The sequence below is a fragment of the Tachypleus tridentatus genome, chromosome 9 (assembly GCF_004210375.1).
Source record: "Tachypleus tridentatus isolate NWPU-2018 chromosome 9, ASM421037v1, whole genome shotgun sequence".
Lineage (NCBI taxonomy): Eukaryota > Metazoa > Arthropoda > Merostomata > Xiphosura > Limulidae > Tachypleus > Tachypleus tridentatus.
In genome coordinates, this window is record NC_134833.1 from 51,608,881 (window position 1) to 51,636,472 (window position 27,592).

A 27,592-nucleotide genomic window follows, 5' to 3' on the forward strand; every position below is an offset into this window, starting at 1 on the left:
ATCATAACAGAATTTAACTTTGAAATTAAACATCTTTATCTCTTAAAAAAAATTTAAAGGGCACATTACACAGTGGATAGGAACTTCATTTTTTTTCCAGCAATAAAAAAAATTTACCTGTGAATTTTTGAATTCTGAAAATAGGGTAAAAAGGACATGAAGAGACTGGACTTTGGACTTGTAAATTGGAATGTCCAAAAGAGCTGCAAGTAAAAAATTAAATTCTGAAGAGCACTGACCATTTCTGGTTTATAACATTAATTTATACATAAAAAGAAAAGTTTTATACATCATACGGGACAATGATATTATGATAATAAAGTCACTATTATTAAACTCTTCTTTTCAAGCATATCTATTTAATGAAATAAAATACACAACTTTTTTGTGCATGCATTGTACCGTTGTTAGAATACTTTTTAAAGCAACTCCTCAATGAATAACAAATTTTTGATACATACAGCACACAATTTCCACATAATCTTCCAGTGAGCATTCTATTTCTGCAGAAGGAAGTCCAACCTGAAAGTTATCATGTACATATAGAAAATTATCTATTTGTGATTGTAGAATTTGTTTTATTCTAACTTAAAGTATCTTTTGAATGAGATAAATAGTTAAAAAAGAGGAGGAAAAAAATGCTGAGAGTAATGTCAATTGTTACCTCCTTTAACATTTCTTCAAACTCTGGTGGCCATTCCTGCATCAAACTGTCAATGTCTGGCATATTTCTGTAACAGTATAAAAATGTAATGTTGGATTGTACTCAAAGGTAACATTTGTTATATCGTGTGTTGATTTTCATTTTAAACCATAGTATTATGTGAGTAGATAGATTTATTATACTACTTTTATTTTTTCAGTGTGAAGAGAATAAACAACCTGTTTATGCTTCATAGACAGTTTGTTTCCATTTGGAAGGATTTTATATTCATTAGACTTGTAAACTTAACGTATTCCCTTCATGCTTGAAAATTACATATCAGCTAGTGATTGGATCCAGTGAAACCGAAAAAATATTTAGGACATTTACATACCACCTCTTAATTCAAATTCTAGGTATGGCACATGTATAAAGAAATGCTCTCTGTAGCAAATGTACAATTAGGTTCTGTAGACACGTCACTTAAGTAATCTTGAATAGTTTTCTATCTACGAAAAAGTTTGTGAATAATAATTAATGCATATGGTTAAATATTGGACTCCTAAGCATATTTTTCTTAGATGGTAATAGTATAACATGCTGGTTTGTATTTCAACTTTGACAAAGGCTCTTGAAAAATTTCATATTTAACATTTGTTACAAATAAAGTAGTTCAGGTAGGAACTTAGTGTTCTGTTGGTGTTTAGATGCTTTAAACTCTAGCTTCTCTGAAGATAATGGTATAATCTACTGCTTTAAAAAGGAGAAAAATTTGTAGGGATGAGGGTTTAACCTCAATAGTATAGCAACTTGATCATACACATTATGGTTGAATATGAAACTATTTCCTAAGCATCAATTTTATACACAAGGGTTCATCTTAAGGTATGTTAATATAGAGAAATACTAGCAACATGAGCACAATATACTCCATTAATAAAATTCAAGTTGTTTATGTTTCGAGAAAACTCAAACTGTCTTGGTTTGTGTTTCTAATTAATAATTCTAACAATATAAAGAGAAACCTACTACTACATGATTACATTGAAGAGACAGTACAATTATTTTAAAAGTGCTAGACATGGTACCAAAATGAGAATAAGAATAATCAGGTAGTAGGTTTCTCTGTGCATTGTCAGAACTGTGAAGGGGAGGAAAGGATCCTCATGGTTGAGGGGTCCAAGCCTAACACATCACTTTGGCCTTGAATTCCTATAGCCAGGTGTACTTGGGGTGGTCCACTTAGGTCAACCAAGTACCAGTATTGGATGTTCTCAACAAGTGTTGTAGACATTGTATCTGATGCAGGTGTTTGTATAGTGCTCATGAAATGCTGGCATTGCTGCAGTGTCCTTGTTTGGCATTGTAGTGCATCCTCTTGTTAAGGTTCCATGGTGAGTGGGGTCAGTGGGCACTGAAATATTCTTTATTTAAATGTAATTTAAATATTTAAATTTCTTTTTATTTATTTGGGGGATCCCTGATAAATATAAAATAGTGGAAAAACAGTCCATAGGTAAAAGACCATGTCTAGAAGATTGTGAGCAGCAATGTTCAACCACTATAACACCTATAGCTCATTTTCTTATACTACATTCTCTTTCAGACAAACCTTTAGGGAAAATGTTTCTTTTTTTTTTTTTTTTTTTTAATCCAGAAGGGACTATGGTCTGCATTTCATCATCTATATTTTTTCAGAGTTGTAATCATTAAAATATTTACAAACTGTTTACAGTAACACTGTAGCAACTGTTCAAAATTCAAAAGATAATCATTAGATTTAAACCTTTATGGTGAAAATGCAACTTCAACCATAATAAAACCTTACATTTTTCCAGTTATGTATTTATCCAATTAAATAAGTGATATAATCTAATATACCAACTTAATACCTTGTTTATTAGAAATGTAAGTGAAATGAATATGTTGTAATGGTTTCAAACACTACAATGGATCCTTCTAACTTTATCTACGTAAATGTATTTCAGGCTCAGCTGACAGTGATTATATAAGCTTGTTCAAGGAGGAGTTTTGCTAAAAATTTAACACTATGGAAGTTAGGTGGTGAAAACTTAAGTTGTGAGCTAAGCTCCAGTCTCCCAAGGCAACATATTGAAAATATGATATTAAAATATATTACTATTTTCTCTTTACTGTTGCCTTTAATTATTGTCAAATGGCACTACTTGTATGCAACTTCATTCAATAAAATAAACATAGAACACAGATACTTTAGGACTAAGATTGATAAATTTTCTTACTTTGCATAATGAACAGTTGGAGGAGGTTTGGATCGATGCAACTGCCCAATGCTGTTGATCCAGGTGTCAATTTCTTTGGTGTTTTTGTCTGCATTTGTCAGTCTTTTTACTGCCTGAAAGAATTATTGTGAAGTGAACTAATGTTCCACAGGTAAAATTAACCATTGAGAAGTCAGTTTTAAAATGGAATAAATGTTTCACCTTGTATATATTTCCAAGTTATATTCATGGGAAAGATAATTCTGAGAATGATATCTAAATAAAGTGGATTAACATCTTATCTGATGCTGGGTGTACTATATGTAAAGCTGTATCATTTAGTGACTATTTTATGAAGCCAAATTTGATATTTAAACTGTTGTCAATTAAGATAATTTGAAATCTTACCGTAGTTTTGGTAGTTGTTTCTTTGGTCACTGCCCGGAGCTGTAAGTCTAACACTGTTGGATCTGATTGTTTTGCTCTAGGTTCATCTAAAGCATAAAATCCCAGTTTCTCATCTTTGTTATCAGGTCTTGGAACCTGAAATGTGATTTGAATTACTGGTAAAAGATAATAGCCCCTTAACAACACACTTACACAGAAAGAGAGATAAGTTTATTCCGAAGGTGACCGACTACAGTTTAACCAGTGAATGTTTTATTTTTATACATATATCAAACTCATTCACAGTAACAAGCAAATAAAAATTAAATCTTTTACTATTAAATTTCATATTAATGATAATTATACTAGTTCACATTTCATTTACTTCCATCAATTATCATGTGTTTCAAGCTTTTCAATGGTAATTACCAGATTTAAGTTTGTTTGTTTATGTGTGTGTGTGTGTGTGGGGGGTATAGAGCAAAAGTGGTAGGGATGGAGAGTATATTGACATACATCCCATGATAATGGGGTAACGTGTCCATGCCATTACAGAATGAAAATTGCAACACATCGGTAATGCTACACAGAACCCTGTTGACAACTAAAGGAGCCAAAGTGAGAATAACGTCTTCTCTAGAGGTCCCATATACATGTACTAAGGGAACGCTATAAGGGTTACGTGTGAATGAACATACTGATCAAACGTACAGTCTGAAAATAATTGCACTCCCCACATAAAAAGTGTTTAACACTAAAGAATTAGTAGTAGAGCAGAGAGTTCACATAAAAGATGTACATTATTTTGGTTAGACTCTCCAAAAATTGCTGCAGACTTAATGCTCCCCAAACACTGTCAGTTATACCCTAAGTCATGAGACCAAGATAGCTAAATGTGCAGATAGGAAAGAAAGAGGCAGAACATGTAAACTCAATTAAACTCAAGTATTTTCACTTATGCAGCATTTGGGACAGAAGGAAGACTACCACTGATATCAAGCATGAGATAAACTATTATGTACAAAAATGAGTGTCCAGATCTACAGTGTTGTTGTTGTTTTGAATAAAGCACAAAGCTACTCAGTGGGCTATCTGTGCTGATCTACAGTGTCAAGAAAATTCAACGAGAATGGAATATTTGGTCATGTAGCAGTTAAGAAAATTATTGCTAACTCTTGTCGAGAGATTGGATTTTGCTAAAAGAAATGTACAAAACTGGCCTTTTGATGATTGAAAAAGGGTGTGATGGACAGATGATTCCAAGTTTGAAACATCTGGTTCAAAGTGTAGGTTGTATGTCAAGCAGAAGGGTGAAAGATGCTTGCTTCAATGCATAGCTTCTACTATGAAGCATGGGGGAGGCAGTGTGATGGTGTGGGTGTGTTTTTGTGCTGAAGTGGCAAGTGATATTTGCAAAATAGATGGAATAATAGGGCAGCACAAATACCACCATATACTAGTTTTTATGGTAGATGTGGTGGTTTGCATATTATTTAGTAAAGGATTCTATTACCAAGAAGATAATTACCCCAACCACTCATCCAATGTATGCAGAAATTACTTAGTTAAGAAAGAAGCTGTTGAAGTCATTAATAGTTTGTGATGACGAGAAAACCCACTTGTATAGAAAAATTATATATGTAAAAAATGGCTGGTATGGGTAGAGAAAGCACTGGAAGAGGAGAGAACAATGCTTCAACCTGCTTCAGTCATCGTCAGGTTCACAAAGAAAGAAAGAGGTAACTGACTGATAGCTGACCATATGTTTGAAGGGGGTTGTGTAATTGAATGTAGGAATGGAGAGGGCGTACTTAGATGTTTGATAATATTTATTAATAAAGGTGTTCCTTTGTATTGGTTTATTTTGGACTTGAGTTGTTATATAAGTAAGGTTTGTTTATTTAGTATTTGGGTGTTTTTATGGTTATGTTGTGTTTATTTGATTTGCAGTGTTCGAAAATGTGTGAAAGTGACTTTGTGTTCTTTAAATCTGGTTTCCATTTTTCTACTTGTTTCTCCAATATAGAAGTTGTGGCAGTTATTGTATTTTATAAATAATGTTGATGTGGTGTTTGTCACTGTAGTTTTTACAAAGTACAGACCTTAGTTTTGTGCCTGGTTTTTGAATAAATTTGGTATTAACTGGAATGTCATACTTTTGTTACTAGTTTTTGCCAAATGTTGGTTATTTTTCTGTTAATGTTGGGAATATGTGGTATGCAGCAGTATATGGTTTTGTGATTGTTTTAAATTGTGGGGTATATTTACTTTTGTTGATATTGCTTTTTCTCTAGGTGTGTGAGCATAGTTTTATGGCTGTATTTATTTGATTTCTTAGTATAGTATAGTACATAGTGCTTTCTCTACCCATACCAGCTGTTTTTTTTACATATATAATGTTGAAGTCATTCAAATGATGCAATGGCTCCTACAGAACCCAGATTTCAACCCAATTTAGCAGATCTAGGATTTGATAGATCAGAAACTTGACAAGTGGAAAGTTACTTCCAAAGAAACATTATGGGAGTGTATTAGAGGCATTTGGAGTAAGATCCACTTTGATTAAATATGTTGCAACAATGCCTGAAAGACTTGTTAGAGCAAAAAGTGACACAAAGTATTAACTGCTAAACTGAAGAATTTCCAACAAATTTCTGTTGTATTAAAATACAAAGATTAATAAAATTGATGTTTCACCTGTTATTTACCTTCCATTGTTCATTGAAAGTAGACTGAAATTTAATTACTAACTTTGTCCTAATACTTTTGTACAGTATTGTACATTTATCACAAGTATTGAAAAATAATAATAGTAAAGATGTCTTATTGTACACCTTGCTGCTTAACATTGTTGTTGATCTTCACATTTGATTTATTCCTTTGGAAACTTTCCCTGAATCTAACATTTTTGTAGATAAGGATCTGCAATAAACACATGATAGGAAAGAAAAAAACAACAACAAAGCCAGTTGCTTATAACAGGAAAGCAAACTTCAGGGACTTACTTTACTTTATTAGGATTTTGGAAATGTTTGCACTTTGACAAAAGTTAAATAACATGGCTCTTGAACTTGTATATATAGTATATGTGATAATTGTGTGGCCAAACAAGTTGAACTGACTAAGGCTAATGAGTTGAATGAGTTACATGTGTTTCCTAAAATTTCATACTGTATATAAATATGAAGTAACACAGAATGCATGAATTAAAAATCTTAATTTGTTTTAATATTAATTAGCATCACTCCTAGATAAACATTCACAGTATTACAATAGCACATATTCCAACAAAAGGTATACTACACATTGTGGACTTGACAATTTCCAACACTAAATATGACATCAGAATGTATGTTTTCTATTCCAACTAAAATTTACTTTGTGAACTTGTGATAGTAATATTTTTAGTTATGTTTTGTTATAAAGTAAATTCTGTACACAGTAGTCACAGTAATTATGTGTGTATATATATATATATATATATATACACACACACACACACACACGTTCTAGGAACTTAAACATGCTATACCTTTAGAAAAGCATCAATATCTCCAACTGCTGGAATGAAGTCTGGGATAAAAGGTTTTAGTTTATGTTCCAGTTCAATAGTCTGTGGAGTATATCTGAAAATTTATTAAAAGTAACTGATTTTTCTTGAATTATAGTAACTATTTATCATGATCAATTGTTCCAGAAAAGCTATAACTATTTTCTACAATGTTTCATAATCTTCACATATTTAAAACTATTAATATTTTTAACAGTGAAATTAATACATACAAAATAGGATTACCTTGTGATGTACTGAAACAGTTCCTTCATTTCAGCAGACACAGACAGGTTTTCATAATCAGAAGGATCGTACTGTCTGCATTAAAAAAAATTATTACTGAACAGAATGAAGTTATCATCATAACACTGTTCTGTGCTGCAAGATTTAACATTCTTTTTAACTAACTAATATGGTTTTACTATGCTGTGGAAATAAAATATTTACAAAAAGTCGTGATATATGTAGCCTGTGAACATGGAACTGAAGTCGTGGGCACAGACCAACTGCAGTAATTAAATAAGTATGAACATGTTCAATTCCCATTATCTAATATTCCAAACTTATGTAGTGGACATACTTTAACTGCAAAGGTCATTTCAAAATATATCCCATAATGCCTCTATGAAGAATAATTTTCTTAGCTATGTGCATAGTTTAAATTGATAAGATGGACAATATCTCACTGTAGTGAAAATATTACAAATAACCCTAATTTTCTTAAATCCAAAAATGTTTTCAAATTCATACTGACTTAAGAATAACAAACTGTTTCTACATTTCTTTCTTATGATATGAACACATTATTAGCTTGTACTAATACTGTAAGAAAGTAATTTTTTTTTCTGTTTTTGAAATTCTATGAGAAAACTTCATATATTGTTGGTTTATATTTTTAATTCCCAAACCTTTGAAACTGAATGGTGTATATAAAACTGATGAAAAGGAATTGTTTCTGATCTGTTAAAAAAAAAAAAAAATTTGTCATAGAAAACCAGCCAAAGCATCACAGCATTAATATGTGATCAATCATAACAAATCACTGGTAAGTTAGTTCTGTTATATGTGTTCCATTACTATACTGATTGATGTAGCTCAGAAGAGATTTTCAAGCAACAAAAACTTGTAGATGTTGTGATAAAAAGTTAAAAAATTATTATATAACATAAATTTACTTCAATACCAAGTTATATTCAATCTTTTAACAAATTTAATTTGAGAAAAGATATTAAAGCAACATTTAAAAGAAAATAAATTCCTAATGACACGTTTAACAAATGATTCTTGTCAGATAGTCTTGGAAAATTCTATACAATTTTTGCAACAGTGTGATAACTTGACAAAGTTTGAAACAAATTTTCCTATCAGCAATATATATCGATTTTATTTGCTTCAAAATTTTGAACCTGATTTCACCAAAATTACACTTCATTTCAAGTTAAACTAAATTCCAAAGGAACAAACAATCACTTTTTGTACAAATATTAGGTATATTTTCACATATGTTAACAATAGATTGAAGGTTACATATTTGCTGATATTAAACATTCATTTTGATGACTATTTAATGAACGAACATTATCCACCTAATTCATGTTTAAAATCCTTTATTTTAAATTTCAAGTGTGTGTACAAAAGATGATCATATTCTTGTGGTCCAAATGATGAGAAAGAGTAAACTAACTTAAAAAATTCTTATAATAAACCAATACTAAACTAACTGATAAAAACAATCCATAGGCAAAATAGCTGATACATAACATAATTTTATGAAGAAAAAATTACTTCAGATAAATTTCACTGCACCACTTCCATAATCATTATATTCAAAATGACTTTTTTTTTTTTTTTTATAAGTTTGAAAACTTTGAAGTTAGTATCTTACTGCTATTCATAGTTATTAACAATCACAATAAATTAAATCATAAAATATCAAACAATACTGGAATGTCAAAAGTACATTTTTTGTGTGTGAAAATCATGAATATTTAATTTAAATGAAACTAAGATTATTTTGTCTTTTATTACACTCTGAATAATGTAGTTACTAAAAGTAAGCTTAGTTTTGGAAGCAGACTTGGATGAAATATTACAAAAACAACTAAGAAACTGCAGTGAGCTTGTGGCATTAAAAGGCTTATCGAACTCTTAAAATAAGCAATTCAAAACATGATTACTTTTATTTCTGTACCAACTGATCAGTAATTCTGAAAGAAATAATTTTTAGTCTTGAAGAAAAAAAGATTCTTTAAATTTGGAGCTATCATCAAAGATGTAGCTTTTTACAAAGCTTGAAATCTTTGTTTTTATCTTAAATTTTAAAGTCATGATTTAGCTGTGTATATTTGAAATTTATTCCAACAAAAGTAGGACTGAATGTTGTAGATATTTACTGAACAATTGCTGATGTATAAAGCATGTTTTTTAATCTACCATTTTCTTTAGTATTGATATGGTAAAACCATATAAGCATGTGCTGAATTTATAATCACATTCTTTCCTGCATATACAGTAGTTAATCTTATTAGTTGCATTAAGTAATTTATATCTTAGAATGAATGACAGAAACCTTTTGTTTCTTGTGTTAGATTGTGTTTTTAATCTTAATTACAACATAGTCAGATTCATCCACTTGTTATAAAATTATAAAACATATAGATAGCTATTTTGTCATTAATCCATTAACTTAAGACTGGGTCCAACCTGGAGTAGTATTACCACTAGGAAAGACATCAGAAACAAGTAAAGAAAAAAACTTCAAAAATGAAAGTAAGAAAGAATGGGTAATGTCAATCCTTCAAAAACAATGTAAACAAGATAGTAGGAACGGTATTTGCATCATCCCTATATATCAGCACAGGCACACAGTGTTGTAAAATGTTAAAATAGTTCTATACATGTTATGTAGGGATGATGCAAATGCATAATAAAAACGAACAACTAGTCACTGCCTCAGCTTATTTTACACTACTGTTCAATAAAAACAAGAACTAGTTATTACTTCTACTTACACTACTAATCAACACTGTATATTGGATCAGTCCATCAGATTTATGACTGTATTCATGTTAACAATAATTCTGAATTTAAGTGTACCTTACAAAATTTCAGAGGTTTGTTGTAAACATTAAAAATGTTTTATATAAAATCATTTTTTCAAAAGTACCTTTACATAACATTTCCCTCTGAATCTACTGATTTAGTTTGAATCAGAGTATGACCAGTCTGTGTGAAAGGAGATTTTCATGTTAAAAATAAAAATACTTTTTTTCACCTTGCACTTTTCACATTGCATTTGTGTAATTACCTAAATGAAATTTTTGGGGGTAAAACTTTTTTACTTTATCTCTTTGTACAAAAATTGAAAAATCTAAAATAATCTTTTTTTTCTTTAATGACTGTAAGTTGTAACAAACAGTTACACCTCTTAAACTTCACACAACTGCTTTCATTTAATTTTACTGTTCTTTGAACCCTGTCAAACTACTGTGTAAATCACTGGATGGTACAGTAAACAAATGGAACAGAATACTTCCTGCACATTTAATTAAAACTGCTCACTAATTCATTGAGGAATTATTACAAAAAATAATAATAAAAAATTAAAGTTCAGTTACTTTAGTTAAAAAAACCTATAACTAAATAAAGACTGCCTAAAAACCAAAACCACTTAACATTCCTCACGTGCCTCTTTGTTCTTGAGAACGTACTGTGAAAGATTAATTTTTTTGCACATTATATTGGTTGTCTAAAAAATAATAGAACACTGATTTCAGTATACACACAGTAAAATCCACTTGCAAAATTGTATCCCATCTGCTAAATAAAGCTAGATACTAAGAAAAGAAGAAAATTCAAAGTCATTCCTTACCATTAAAATATTTATCAAGCTTCTCCATAAACACCCTTAAATTAACTGTATCAATCACATCTGAAGCTAACCCATTCTAAAGGCCAACCTTCCTTTTAGAAGAATAAATCTGCCTTTGATGATGACTCCTACCCTGCCAAAAATTATACTTGTGTCCCTTGTTCTCTCTACCCTATTATCCTCTCTATTAAATATAAAAAATGAGGCATTAACATTATCAATTCCCTTAAACACTTCAATCAGATTACTTGTAACTCTTCTTTTTTTTTTAAGAGAAAACAAGTTCAGAGATCTTTACCTATTCTCATTTGACAACTTTTCCATCTCGGATATCATCCTACTAGCCTTTCACTGAACCCTTTTCAACAAGTCAATGTCCTTTCTATGGTAAGGAAACCACAACTGAGGACACTACTGTGAATGTAGTCTAATCAAATACCTATACAATAATATTATAATTGTTTTAGACTTTCATTCAATATTTCTGTAGATACAACCTAAAATCCCATTTGCCCTGCCACTAACAACAGCACATCGTTCGAATGACTTAAAAGACTAACAGGAGCTTTTGTAGTGGGTATAAAAAATTTATTGATACCTCAGAAAAGAAAGTTGAAATATCTTATTTTAAAGTTTGGCCTGTTATTATCTACAGTTGGTATATCTGAAACCCATATACCAACTATAGATACTAACAAGCCAATACTTTAAAAAATCTAAAAAGAACTCAGTGCAGAGAGGCATTATGTGACACAGGGAAGTGAAAACGGAAAATTTATTTAAATATTTGTTGTTTTTTTAATCACAAAGCTACACACTGAGATATCTGAACTGTTCTCACCACAAGTATTAAAATACAGTTTTCAGCACTATAAGCACCTAGGCCTAACTGCTGTGCCACTGGAGGCTTTTAAGAGTAAAATATTGAAACTTAAGTAATGTTGAAAGTTCAGTTACAAAGTAATTTTAAAACCAAATTTACTGACATTCAAGAAAGTTAGTTTAATTAACTTTTGAATGTACCTCTGTATAAAATTAAGAAAGCAAAAACTAATCATTACCTCTACTTATTTTATTAAGGAAAGCAACGAGTCATTTTATTTTACACTACTATTACTTATGGGAAGTATCAACTGATTACCGTCTCTGTTTATTTTACGTCACTACTGTTAAGGATAGCAACAACCAATCACTAAATCTGATACTTCAGGAAAGCAACAATTAGTCTCTATATTAGTTATTTTAGGACAGTACTTAACTCATGCACAGTATTTTGTATTTTTTTTTCTAAAGTTAGCTTGGTTATGAGCACACTATCTAATTACTTTAATACACTTCAGATTTTTTTTAGGCATCAACAAACCTTCCACCCTGCCCATATGGAAGCTGCAGATACATTCTGTCCCTTTCTTGAGATATATAGAGTTGCTCCTCCATGTCTATACTGTTAGTCCTCATAAAGAGACCCCTACTAATCTGTGCATCACTAACAGACATACTGTCCTCTGAAAGCCCCAGACTCAGAGAGTCGTCATCATCCTGCATGTTCATGTGCCTTCGTGCTAGAAGAGGAATAGGCAGAGAGACAGGCTGTGGTATAACATGCTTTCTTATTGTGGTAGTTCTAGGTCTGGCTGAGCTGGGGCGTGCTCGTCGAGCAGTGGGTCGGGAACTTACATGCAGAATAAGAGCATAAGAAACAAAACCAAAACCAAAAGGAATTAGCATAAAATTATTCAAAATTAAGCTTGAAAATTCATGCAAAAGAATAATTGAAATAAAAATAAAGTGGAAAAGGATGATTAGCATAAAGATGGGGAAGTTAATTGTCAAATAATTAAAAAAGATTTTCAAAAGCAACTGTAAAGCTTTGTGAATACACATGGAAACATGCCTACATACATACATATGTGTACATACTTTATCAGGTAGTAGGTAAACATATACAATGAGATATTTGCTTACACACTTGTGGTTCTCAAAAGGTACTCTTGTTTTAGTGATACTTCAGTAGCCTAAATGTATTTATGGGGGAAAAAGAACCATCGGTAAAAACTGAATCTTGTGACACTTAACTGTACTTTCAGGTTATACCCCTAGTACAAGTAGTAATAACTCGGTATAGTTTTAAACTGGACTAAAGCAGAGAATGCAATCAATTTAACAGGGCTATGTTCAAAGTTTTTTCAGCAGCCCAGAATTTGAAAATACTTCTAAACACTGAAAGTATGTCAGGAAGCATTCAGGCAGTATCATGTGTTTTTTTTCCTTTCTTAACAGAAACTATACTGAACTTCTATTGTACAAGATGTAAAAGTAAGGTGTTATGTTTCAATAAGTATGAAGCATAAAATACATGCTAACAACACTGAAAAATGAGCACCACTTAACTTTACACTCTCTCCTGCAACTTTCTATTATTTTCTAATTAAACTGTTTGAGTTACTCTGTTTTGCTGTATTTTATTGTATTTATTAGGTATGTTTAATTCATCAACAGTTTTGTGTTCAAAAGACTGACTATTAGCTGAATGGAATGACAACTGTTAAATAAATATTTGTTTTACTTAAGTAATTTTCAGGTCTTTTAATCAGCCATGATAGGGTGCTCTTGCTGTGTAAGCTTACTGTGTGTAGCTATAAAAATATTACATATAGTATCAAATATATGAACACAAATAAGGTTTATTTTAAAATATTTAAAGTATAAAAAACTGATTACTTGTCGATATAAAATTTATCTTTAAACTATATGTGAATATTTTATTTCATTTATATGGATTGTGTGTAAGTAGTTACATCACATCATCAACAAATTATGCAATTTAGTACTACTGGCAATTCAAATCTTTGTTCAGCAATGTGTTCTGAACCTTTGAAGATCAAAATCTACCAACTGTTACAGCCCTAGAACTTACTAGGAGGTTAGTAGAAATAGTTAGTAGAGCTTCAAATAATGCAATGTTTTAAAGAACCATTGCCTTTAACTATTAATTACATATAAAAGTTAACATTTTCCAAAACTGAAAATGTATTTTAGATGGATGCTGAAATCCACTCATATCCATCCTTCCTGATTAGACACTGCCCCCAACATGCAAAAACTTTGGTCGTCAGAAGCCTTGAAACTCCCACCTAATCTCACATGTTTTCACGTGACAGTAATGCATTGTTGCATGCAACAATTCTCTACTAACAGATATGTGACACTGCCTCATGATGCAGTTGGCTTCCTCTATACTGATTGTTTCTACTATTTCAAGATTAAACAAGCAAGTACAGTGCACCAAAAGTGTAAGAGGAAATATCAGAAATACATTTTCAGTGTTGGGAAATGTTAACTTCTGATATGATTGATAACTTCTTCTCACACCTAGTTAGAATTCCATGTTGAAGTGGTGGTGGGACTGGTGCAAAATTTTAACCTAGAGAGTTCCTTTTTGGGAAGTGCCTGAAGAAAACTCTTATACCTTGGAAAGGGATAGGGGCACTGTCATGGAAGATCACACCTCATCTATACCAAGGTACACCTTATGCACAGAAAGGAAATTTTGCAGAGATGGGTGGAAGATACAAGTGCAGTCCAAAGCCTGTAACAGGCTTTTGAAAATGATATATGTGCAGTATAGCTAAGGTATATCAAACTCTATGTAGTGGGTCAACACTAGTTCAAAAACAGGTGGCACAAGGAATTTGGTACCTTGGCCATGACAGGAATGTCCCATTATCTTCACCTCAAGCTGAGCAATGCACAATGTGACAGTACCACCTGCCCTGCACCAATCCAACACCCAGGAACCAAATATATGGGCTGCAGTAGGATGAGAAAAAGCCAGCTGAACTATATCACATGGACGAAACACCACTGCCCTACTCTCTATGCAGTGGAATTGGTCCCAATCAAGAGTCATCCTCTATGGCTCACTATCCTAACAACTAAAAACTGCTGAGTGGCAAGAATTCTCAAGGTTCACTAGGAGAAAAAAGGGAGAGAATAAATCATGGTGGGAAATCTGGGGGAGAGCATCATCAAAGATGGTATAACAGGTGACCACAAAAAAAATGTTTTTAAAGCAACCATTACTAAGTTTTACACTATGCACTGAGGTTGGGCATGAATCCCCTGAATGTTTTAAGTCCATAAGTGGATACAGTTTGGATTGGGCCTTATTTAGAAAACTGAGCACTATATTGGGCTAGAATTGACCTACACTGTGAATATTTTGGTTATTTATACCTAGACAGGCAACATTTGCTTCTGAGCAAGATCCTAGAAGTGACTATAGGGTTTTGTAAAAAGAGGATTAGATTGAAAAAAGAAACTTCTTCAGTCAGAGACAGCATGATGTGTGAAAAATAGCAACTGAAGGCAGTCTATAGTCTAATGAGAAGAAACTGGCAAATGATGGAGACAGTGTGCCATTGTTTAAGGAGTTGTCCATATGCCAATCCAAACAATCTCTTCCAATGTATGATGGAAGTAAGCAGTCAAGGAGTATTAGGTGATGAATTTGATGGGAGGACATCTACAAATGCTGACATGTATCCATACACAACAAAGAATACAATAAAGAGATAAGCTGTTAGACTCATTCTGTGAGTACCAGGCAAACAAAATGTCACAAATCTATGAAGGATTGCACTGAACAAAGAGACAAGATCGGGAACTAAAAAAAAGCATGAAATGTAGATCAAGTACCAACAAACTGCAAGAACAGGATAGAGGATGAAACGGAGAGATAAAATGGAATAAAAATTAAAGGAAGATATAGAGTGGTGAACACACAATCATGTGCTAGATATTTTAAGCAGAAAAGTGCAATCTGGATAGTGAAGAATATACAAGTAATAGAATAGAATGCAAGGAGAATAGATGGCACATGCATAAGAATATTGATAATCACAGGTAACAAGGAGGAAGAAACAAGTTTTAAATCACAGATGGTATAAGAAAGAGAATGCCAAAGTGAAAAGAAGGTAGAGGAAGAGCAAAAAGAATAAAGTTATGAATCCAGTCAGGTAAGCTAGAAGGATAGGTAGAGTGACTGAGGTAAAAATGAACAAAACAGTGTAATAAGAACTGAGTATGTAATAACTCAATAAAAAAGGAAAAACTGTAAAGCAGGTGATAGAGCTACCTAGTAACCAACAAGTTACCTAGTTGAGATATACATTACCTAGTTGAGATATACCTAGTTACCTAGTTGAGATATACAAGCCCTGGTCAAAAAGTAATGTGAAAAATTTGGACAGATGGAAACAGAAGGTGAGAAGAATCAATGCAGAGACCAGTGGTCATTAACATAACACTTCTACTGTTAATCATCTAAAGAAGATGGTCAAAGTGACTGAGACAGGAAGTAGGCTACATATAAGTAGAGAGTCCAAACTGTCATATGAGAAACCAGACAAATTCCATATGTAAAGCCAGAGTGCTTACACAGGTGAAATGAAGAGAAAAGGACAAAGATGAAGAGGGAGAAAATGATCCAAAAGCCCAAAGAATCACTAAGCACTCAAAAAAGTGAACATGAAGGGTAAACTTTTCCTGGTTCCATCAATCCAAAATTTCAGAAGAGTCATGCATCCCAACTCACCATGGAAGCATCTGTAAAAAGATGAAGATTCAGACACATGAGAAGAACATCCTTAGCAGTATTGGTCCTCACAAGCCACCAGGTGAGAATTTCAAGCAGGAAAGGAAGATGATAGACAAGGGATCCTGAGAAAGAAACCCAAGTTCCTAAATGAGAGAGAGAGAGAGAGAACTTCTCACACATGAAAAAGGCAATAGAGATGTAGAAATCAAGCCATAGAGAGTTTGATTTCTACATCTCTGTGGAGAGGGCTGTGCTCTGCTGAGATGGGAATTGAAGATCATATCCAAATTAACCAAATACTTGGTTGGTGCAAAATGAGACTTCTTCAGTTTGATCAGCCAACCTAGAGTATACATGGTGAAGTCCTGTCAGAATGGAGCTACTCTTTCAAAAGTATCCTTGTTCAAAATGTCTAATACTACTTCAGAAACACATCAGTAAAATATAGGATCCCCTGAGAAAGACACAGGAACATGAGATAAGGGAGGAGAAGAAAAATCAATGTTAAAGGCTTACTGATAGAACTTGGCTTAGATCCACAAATCACAACAAACATGATAGCCACTGATACGAGTGACAGTCTTGAAACCTACAAATAGTGGAAGAATCAATGGAAGATGAGGTACAGAATGGAAGAATATGAAACAGAAAGGAATTGAGAGAACAGGAGACTGCAGCTGGAAGAGAAGGAGCTTCAGAAAGATGGGGCACAAGGGTAGTCAAGGAAAACTGGTGGCATAAAGCCTCAGCTTATGACTACAAAAACTTGTATACCTCACCAAAAACCCACTGGTGAAGGTAAGGATCCAGGCAAAGGTTCCCAATAAAATATGGGGGTAGATATACTTGAAAAAGAAGGGCATCCCTCCCCAACAAATCCCAGCAACAGAATAACTAAGTAAGAAGGATCAAGACTGAGAAAGAAGAACAAGCCAAAATTGAGAAATAAATGTTACAAGTGTGCATGAAAAAGCCCCTTGAGAGAGGTGGATTACTTCAAAAAAGAAAAAAAAAGAGATAGATGGAGGACAGATATCATAAATGAGTTGTGACATTTGGACAGAGGTAAGAAAACTGACCTGGAGAAAGATCAACAGAGAACAATGAATTAGAACCCCAAGCCTAAAGAAAAAAATATGCCAGACTTTGGCAGTCTCATGAATGGAAAATATAAAATGTCTGCCATAAGGTCTGAAAAATGCCCAAGTCAGATGCAAACTCCTTCATCTGCAGTACAACAGCCATCACAACCACCAAAAAGACAAAGAAGTGCCCAATATCATTGTAGTAATGTCTAGAATGAACAAAATATAGATGTCAAACCCCAGACAGCATGGAAATTACCATCTCTTTAATTCATGTTGTGGGAAATAAGCACCACAAAACCTGCAGAGGCAGAATTATTTAAAAATAAAAACATAAAAGATGTTGGTTTTGTAGATATTGCAACCAAACAATTCTGTAGAGAAATTTCATATGAGCAAAAAAAGTTTTAACATACTAGCATCAAATTGAAAAAAGATGATTGAACAACCAGTATAGAGAGAGCCAACTGTGCTAGGAGGTAGTATTGCACTCCTATTGATAGAGGGTTGTTGCACGCAAGTGAGCATGCAACAACACATCAATATCACATGGAAATAAATAAGATTAGGTGTGAGCCTCAAGGCTAGTGGTGAGCAAAAAAGTCACATACAGAGTAGCACTGAATTGGGAAAAGATAGACATGAAATGAGGTTATGTATCACAATAATACTGTAATGTGTAAATACACAAATGACAGACATTTTAATCATGTAATTAAGTTTGTTTATTTAATCACAAAAATTTCAAAGCTCTTTCATGAGCTTTATCAGGTGGGAGACTAGACTTGATTAAAATGTTGCAATATAAACTATTATAAGCTTTAAATGTGTTTTGTTAAAAATTAAACAAATACAACAATGATATGAGGTAACATATCCAGTGGATGCTTTAAACAGATGACATCTAGTTTACGGGTAAATGATGTAAATCTTAGAGTTTGAGAGGATTTATTTTAACAAAAATATTTCAAGTTCAGCACTTAGAGCATGCTAAACAGTAAAAAGTATATACTAAATGCTGCTTAAAATCCTAACGTGGAATGCGAAATATTGTATGAATGTCAGAAATGTTACCGCATATTTTGATAATGTAGGAAATCCAAAATGTCATCCCCCTTACCCTTCTACTTGAATTTCTGCTTCTTCTTCTTCATCATCATCATCATCATCTTCGTCATCATCTTCATCACCTTCTTGGCTGTTCTGTGAACCATCATCTGATTCAGGTTTTTCCAGTCCTTGCACTCGGGCTGAAGGCAGGGGTCGAGGAGGAGCCAGCAAACCATGGGAAACAGGTTCATTTGTTTCCTTATTATACATTGAAAAACATTAAGAAATAAAACCCATAGGAACTTAAGATGAAAACAATAAATAAACATAAAACATTTATAAATGTTTACACTGATATGAAGGACCATAATAAAATAAATAATTGAAAATATTTTAATGACTATGAAAAAAGAACTGCTAGCTGCATTGGATTAATATTTTACACTGCACCTACATTAACAAAGTCTGCAGGTTGTGCATTGCTAGAGTTTTAAAATATGGATTTTACACATGGTGATATTGTTTAAATATATATGATACAATATTGCACATATAAACTTGGGTATAATTTCTCTGATAATATGTAACACATGAGAATGTGTCAAAATGCAAAAGTGTGTTATTGGATGGATTAAACCTAGATCTTGGTCAGATACCCATTGTTGCAAGTCAATTTGAGAGGTGACTTTTTAGTGCTAAAGCTGAAAAATAAAAAGTCTAAAAGCAAAACAAGGTTCCATTTATAAAACTGATAAATAAAAATAAAGTAAATTAGAAAATGTTAATACTGTATATGCAAGGCTTCACAGTTGTGGAGTGAAAGATATATAAACTTAGTATCTGCAATGAAAAGTTGATGAAACATTCAGAAGTAAATCTTGTACTCAGGTTTAACTTTGTTTGTTCTAAGTAGATTAAGAGTAAAAAACTGCATTTAATCTAAGGAAGTAGAAATCATCACTACATTTCTCTTATAAAGAGAAGTTTTGTTTAACATTGTTATAGCAACAATGGGTTATTTTGTAACTTAAAGTATACTCAAACTAGGCACTACAATGTAAATATATTTTAGTTACAATATAAACTACTTTTGCTATCATTCGGATCAGTTACACAAATGTTTTTAGACCCATCAACAAGGTAATAACAAGAGCTGCAAAAAGAGATAGTAGCACTGGCACATTAAACAACTTTGAGATTTTGCTATGTTTACTTTCCATTCATCCATTAATTTTCATCATTTAGTGATTAAGCTGAATACTACTACCATTGTTATATTGCCACTCTTTCAAACACACAACAGATTAGTATGTATTTATGACCACCTACAGCTTTGTGTCTGGGTAATAATTTTCCATACCTTTCTTACTTGTTTAAGAAATAAAATTACTTCAAAATGTTTCTAAATAATAAAATATTTAGTGGCTCAAAAAAACAACCACATACTATAAGTAAGGTGTTTCACACAGTTATCACTGACCAGCTCTTAGATGGAATCAGTTAACAAACATGCAACATTATGTATTAAAATTTTTTTCCCCCCAGAACACAAATGTGGACTTTTCCTGTAATGAAATATTGCTAACATAATAAATCAATATCACAAATCACTAAAAGAGCATTTTAAGACTTGAAACAATTTATCACTGCAGTACACGTCCGATATATAAAATCTAACAAAAATGCTGTACATAAATCCATTTTATATGTTACTTTCCACAAGTTAAATATGTTAATACCTGCAACAGGATCAAATATAAATAATGCTGATTCTGACATTTTCCAGTAATATGAGTAGTGTAGAAATCAGCTATAGTGAAAGTATAACTAAAATGGTTGAAACTGTTGTATGGGAAAACAATATGTTAACATTTGAGGTAAAAAGACCTTTACTGGAGTCTGTTGAAGGTCAGTTGGCTGAAATGTTGCCCAGAGTAATTTTAACAATCTTTACTTATTCATTTTTTTATACATTATGACAACTAATGATTACAGTTACTTGAAAAAGCTAAATTTTAATGAGAAGATTCCTTCTTTTTTTTTTTACAAATGTACAATTAAAGAACTGATTTTTTAAAATTTAAAAGATTAAAAAATGGAAATTAACATAATAATAATAATTATTATTATATGGACAAATATGAATGTTTAAAGTAATAATCCATACACACACACCAATAAAGCTCAAATATTTTTTATAGGTTCATCAATTTGATTTTAACCATCATGGATAGTTATAACAAGATCCTACTCTGATTATTGTAGTCTTATGTATGAAACCTTCTTGAATAGGTAGTAAAAGTAAACAAATAAGCAAAGAATTAGGAAACTGACTTTTTCCAGGCTTCTGTTCATAAACATAAAAGCACAACTAGTTTTATTTACACTGTTGAAGTTTAAAAATCAATATTTATGTAAATGGGAAGCTCAGGAAAAGTCCCTAATTTATTATATCTTTAATAACTAAAAACATTTTCAATCTAACCAAATAGAAAAAAACAATGCATATGGTCAGCCTCATGATAAACCAGTAACCAAAATGATTTTAGAATAATTCAAAACAGACATTTGAGAAAAACAAATTAGTCATCAATAAGAAGATATAGTCTTAAAAATTAGAATTTTCATGGTTGAAGAAGAAGCCTCTTGAGTTAAATCATTTCATTTACTATCTTAACATGCAATGCAACTTGTTATTAAGAACAATACTGAATGTGACTGATTGTCAGATAAAACTCAAAACCATCAAAATATTTCAGTCAGCAAAAAGGTTTTAATTATAAGACATTCTCTAATTTGTCAAGATGAGTGATTTTTATCAATTTTTTAAATTTAAGAATTAGTTCTATTAAGATTGTTTTTTTAAACTTCTGAAGTTATGAAGTGAAACAGCAAAATGTTAGGATTCATTAAGCAATAAACATCAAGTTACTACAGTATTACAAGATTAGAAACAAAAGTGTAAAACTTGAAGAACAAAAAACCTTACTGGATTCTCATTAACTGAACTCCTCTCAATTTCTTCATCACTCAGTGCATCTATGTTCTTCTCCTGTGTTTCAGCATCTACATGCAGAGTATAGAGTGTAATCTTAAATAAATGACTGAAATGTTTTGTGCATGCTATCATTTGCATCTTTAACACCAATGTTTTTTTTTACATCCATCAACAGGCTGATAACAAAAGCTGCAGAAAGAGATGGCATTACTGGCACATTAAACAACATAAGTGTTGCTTTTCAATGTTTCCCTCCCATTATTTTTCACGTCCTTCTAAAATTATGACACAAAAAGACTTCTGAAAACTAAATCCAATTTTACCTATAACACAACAATCTACAGATATAATATTTAGTTGTTTAACCATTAATATTATGTATGATAAGACACCTAGTTCTCACCTAACCAAAGAAAACTTTTCAAAGTGAACAGTGCATGTAAATGGATGAATTAAAAGGTGTCTAAAGAGGCTTTCCTGTCTTTCTAATACATTCAATACAACATGTGTAAAGACAAAATACTGGTACGTTGAAATACTACATTTCTTTCTTTGTGGGAAGGGATACATTAACAATATTTTTAAGAGGAAAAAAAACATTACAACAATACAATACATGTGTTCTTTACAAAGCAACTATGATTTGTTTGATGAACACATAGTAGAACAGTTTTAATTCTTTTCAGAGTAACTGAGGCATAAACAAATCAACACTAAAATGATAAACATTATAAACCCTCCACTAAAAGTATATATTTAGTTTTTAATATTTGGACATCTGTAGTATTTTGAATTTGTGCATATATTAGGTGACTTAAACTTCAGAAGTAGAAACATGTTTAACTTACACAACTTCATGTATTACAAATTCCTATTTTTCAAATTACTTAGTTTTCATCTTTAAGAACTGTATTCTCTTCCCTAAAAATTAAAACTTTGTACTTTTACTTTTGTCATTATATTTTATATTGTTGGCATAATAAGTTATCTAAGAAAGATATCAGTAAACAAAAAACAGGTTCAAGAAACCTTAATATTAGAAACATCTTTATGAAATGTTAAAAGTTTTAAAACTTAAAGTAAATTTAGGATTTCTTTTCAGTTTCATGGAAATAATACCAGCAACATTTACTCTTTTACATAGTAATTGTTTATTAATTATGATGAACAAATATTAGATGGCTCTAAGTATGCATGAATGAACAAGCAAATACAAAAACAAAAACAATGAAAAAATTTCTTCAATTCCAGGTAAGTATGGTGTAGCTGTCCATTCAAATTATTTTAAGAAATTAACTAAAGCTCCATATAAGTGCAGCATGTGTATAAAAACAAAGTATGTTGATTAACAGACTGATATTACTGCTTGATCAAACTCACTAACATGTAAATTTGTGATTATAAGTTAGTGTTTTACACCTTTGGATAAAGATAGGATCTCATGTTTCATTCTTAATATAAATTCTTACTTGAAAATACCATTTTTGTCATGCAAAATCAACATTTAACTATAGTGAAGTTAATCATTTCCCCACACATTCACCAATATATCTGATGTGCAACTGTACTAAATCAAAATAGCAGTGCAACTTATAAAATAATTCTACTTCTGCCAAACACACATGCTATTAAAGCAATGTTATCACTTAATATAAGAATATTAACTTTCTTTGTTACATTACTAACAGTATTTTAATGTATAAGAAATGCAAGGTGATCGACGATTACTTAAACCATCAAGATCACCTATCACACACCAAACAATTAAGTCAAACTTAAAAAAATACTCTTCATACACATATAGCAATCAAACAAATGCAAGAATTTTTAAAACTACTAAATATAGTATACAAGTAAGTTATAAATTTAAAAAATATTAAAATGGAAACAACCTTTTACTACTGCTTTTTTATGCAATAAAATTTTCTTTAAAACATTGAAACAGACATTGATTTTAATCTCTTTTTTTATAGTTAATATTTAATGAAATAAAAAAGGAACTTTCTTAAGCCAATTAAAATCATTATACATATCTCTTCATTTTAAAAATAATTTTATTCCAGACAGGTTAAAGAGTAATGTAATAAATAAATAAGTTACCTTCCCAAGCTGGAAACTTCCACAACTTCATCATAAGGTTGATTTTGTAGGTAAGTAACCTATAAAATAATTCATAAATTTAAGTATAATAGTAAAGAGAGATGAATTCTTTATAGTACACAGCCATAATTTCACTAACTATTGAGTGAGACTCTTAAATTTGCAATATCTAAAGAAGTATCACGTGTTCTTGCCTGAACAAACAGAACACTTGTAAAGGTGATCAAATGGTAAAAACATAAGAGAAAGACATTCTTTTACTGAAGTAACTTTCTTAGCCACTGAAACAGGTAACTCAGCTGTAGCTTTTTGCAGCTGCTATACCTTTCTCCCCAAAACTTATTCTGATGATACCTGAAGGAAAATTTTGTATTTTAGATCTGTTGATGGACTGGACAATAACTACTGTTTTTCAAACAGTGTTCTACTGCAAATAATCAGCTAGCAGAATTTTATGTTATACATACAGTAATATTGACCAGAAGTCTAAACAGCCCATGGTTTTGCTATACAGGTCATCACTATAGCTAATCTAAAACTGCATACAATACTTAAAATGAAATGCGACCAAGTTGTCAGAGTTTTGAGGAAAGGTACTATAATGACTGCATAAATAGTTGAGTTACATACCAAGATAGATAGAGATCTATTAACTTGTTCTCTCTAAAAAGGAGAAGGGTCTAGGGCAATCTCAGTGAAGTATTTAAGGTTATTAAATGCACTGTCCAAAATGTTGAATTGAAGACACCAGATCATGCAGTCATAAATTTCAAATACAAGATATTATCCTGAAGTGGTTTGAATTAGTTAATAGGGTGATAAATTTGGGAAACACACCATCACATATGATGGTAGAGGCTGTGATTTTACAGGAGTTTAAGAAAAAAGGATGAAGAATACATGGAAGATCAGATCTGGATTTGGTGATTAATTTATTATTTGTTTAGAAAAGCTGGAATTTAGAACATCTTTTATGAGTCAAACAGCCTTTTGGCATCCCAATGGAGCACAGAACAAGTTATGGAGAATGATGCATTTCATGTGTTCAAAAATGATATGAGCATAAGGCCCACCACCAACAGGAAATGCCCATTTTTTATTTTGGGACTGATATGGTTATGATGATGATTATTATAACATTACAAATAATAAGCATAAATTTATAAAAGTTAGAGCAAGTACTGATGATAGGCATAATTATTTTGTTTTTGCAACTTTATACTTGTTCAATTATTTGGTTTGGCAGTACATTGGATTATCCAAGTTCTTGATATATGAATATAAAATATGACAGTTAATACTATAACCATTATATTCCATTTATTCAGCCACTTCACAACTTCTCAATTTAATAAAAGTTTTCAGGATTCACTGACATAAAATTATTGAAAAAACAAATATTCCTTTGGAATAAAATTTTAAATACATTTATATACAAAGAAATTAATATTTTGTGAGAGGGCATAATATTTAATTATGCTACAGAGTGATATATCAGAGAATTCATATGCAGATATAACAGTACAGTTCACGAATAAAAAACTTTAGTTAATGTGTCATTAGCATGAAATTAGTGGTCATTACCTGAAAGAAGGTACTTCATATGAAGAGGTACAGCTACCACTCTAACTGATAGAGCACACTGAGAAACATGGTGTGATCCATGTGGACTAAATAGCATGCTGTTATTCTGCTACTTATTTTTTAACATTTCACATCATGATTAGTTCTGAAGTATTCAGTCTGGTAGTTGCCTGATTGCATATTATACATTAATTACTACAGAACTACTATTTGTTAATTATGACAAATACAGTAATAAGTTAATTAACGTAATAATTATCTTACTTGTTCAGAATTTTACAGTTATATTTTGCTCAGAAATATGATAATCAACTTACTGGTTATCAAGTTAGGCCATGAGTTTTAAGAGTTCTGGTGAAAATTCAATTAACTTTGTTCATTTTAAAAACCTCGTACTACGAGTTGCAGTAGATACAATTTTCTATAAATATTTGTTAGGGCCATACAGGTAACAACACTGAATGTATACCATGACGTACGTACTGGTACTAGAAAAACTGATAAACAAAGTAAAATGCATACTAGTTTTTCTAGTATTAATCTGTTGATCACATTTTTATTAGTATAAGTATTTAATTTAACATATGTAAAAGCTAATATGATACCTTTTCTTTCTTTTGAGGCTCCAAACCTATACTTGCCATTTCAGTGGAACTATAAACATGCTACTACATATTTTTCACGAACATGGAATTACACATCGATTTCTCCAGTATGATATATATTATTACAAGAAAATGCGACGCCTAGGATATTAAGAAAAACGTAATATTAACAAAACCAACTCTTGTTTGTCAGTGTCAGTATTTTAAGAATTAGTATTGTTTTACTCTTTTCCTATTTATGTTGTTGTTACATAAAGTTACACTATCAGTACCGTTCTCACCAATCTCGCTTTTTAACAGCATAAACCTTCGCATTTACTGTTGACTCACTGGGGAAGAGGAGAGCAAAATTACAATTAACGTTTGTAAATAATACTTTACTCATGAATATAACCGGAAACGTACACAAAACTATTGCCAAAAATATATGTAACAATGATGTTTTAAGTTTCATATCTTTATCAGTCCTATTGTCACTGTTATTTTTGAACTGAAAATTTTGAATATCTTCACGAAGTAACATTTCGTAATCGTATCATGTAAAATTGTGTTATATTCAGGTGAAACTAAATTACTATTAGAGTTTTAGTATGGGAACATACTATATGACTTACATCTCTTTAGCTAAAGAGTAAAACAAAACAAAAATATTTGTTTTTTGTTTGTTTGTTTTTGAATTTCGCGCAAAGCTAGACGAGGGATATCTGCCCTAGCCGTCCCTAATTTAATAACAATAAAGACTAGAGAGAAGGCAGCTAGTCATCACCACCTACCGCCAACTCTTGGACTACTCTTTTACCAACGAGTAGTGGGATTGACCGTAACTTTATAACGCCTCCACGGCTGAAAAGGCGAGCATGTTTGGTGCGACGGATATTCAAACTCGCGACCCTTAGATTACGAGTCGAACGCCTTAACCCACCTGGCCATGCTAGGCCGAAACAAAAATAATAATAATGTTTCTCACAGTTCCCCTTCAAGTAAGTTATAAATCTTTATTTGATTAACCTTTTACATTCCAACGTCCCTATTTTGGGAATGTGCTATAAAAACACTGTAGCCCATGTGATATTTACATATTATACAAACGTACAATGTGTATTTGTTCCCTAGCGGCATAGCAGTAGGTGTGCGAACTTACTGCGCTAGAAACTGGGTTTCGATATCCAGGGTGAGCAGAGCACAGATGACCCATAATGTAACCTTGTGCTTATCTTCAAGCAAACAATGTATATTTCTTATTTAATGTTTCTCCGACCACGAACAATGTCACGCGTAAGGCGTGCGACTCGTAATCCGAGGGTCGCGGGTTTGCGCCCGCGTCGCGCTAAACATGTGACGGTCAATCCCACGTTTTGTTGGTAAAAGAGTAGCCCAAGAGTTGGCGGTGGGTGGTGGTGACTAACTGCCTTCCCTCTAGTCTAACATTGCAAAATTAGGGACGGCTAGCACAGATAGCCCTCGAGTAACTTTGTGCGAAATTCAAAACAAACAAACAAATCATTTGTTTTTGATAAATTTTGCTAGTATCAATATATTTTTCACATTCATATTACTATAATGAAAAAGATAATTATATTTTTATGTGTATTTCTTTATATTACTATGTAATTTTTTCGGCCTGGCATGGCCAGGCGCGTAAGGCGTGCGATTCGTAATCTGAGGGTCGCGGGTTCGCGCCCGCGTCGCGCTAAACATGCTCGTCCTCCCAGCCGTGGGGGTGTATAATGTGACGGTCAATCCCACTATTCGTTGGTAAAAGAGTAGCCTAAGAGTTGGCGGTGGGTGGTGATGACTAGCTGCCTTCCCTCTAGTCTTACACTGCTAAATTAGGGACGGCTAGCACAGATAGCCCTCGAGTAGCTTTGTGCGAAAAT

General features: G+C 31.9%; 1 protein-coding gene across 1 annotated transcript in view; it reads right to left on the reverse strand.

Annotated features, from left to right (window-relative positions):
* Nucleotides 1–21,564, reverse strand: part of IFT46 (intraflagellar transport 46) — a 24,612-nt gene extending 3,048 nt beyond the window's left edge. Inside the window, exons 1-10 of the mRNA XM_076458826.1 lie at nt 21,418–21,564; nt 18,499–18,686; nt 12,058–12,366; nt 7,067–7,141; nt 6,803–6,896; nt 3,292–3,426; nt 2,905–3,017; nt 665–731; nt 462–522; nt 118–203 (exon numbers count right to left, since the gene is read on the reverse strand). Of these exons, the coding sequence (XP_076314941.1) occupies nt 118–203; nt 462–522; nt 665–731; nt 2,905–3,017; nt 3,292–3,426; nt 6,803–6,896; nt 7,067–7,141; nt 12,058–12,366; nt 18,499–18,686; nt 21,418–21,564 (1,275 nt within the window). The remainder of the gene's footprint in view (nt 1–117; nt 204–461; nt 523–664; nt 732–2,904; nt 3,018–3,291; nt 3,427–6,802; nt 6,897–7,066; nt 7,142–12,057; nt 12,367–18,498; nt 18,687–21,417) is intronic.
* Between the last annotated feature and the right edge of the window lie 6,028 nt (nt 21,565–27,592).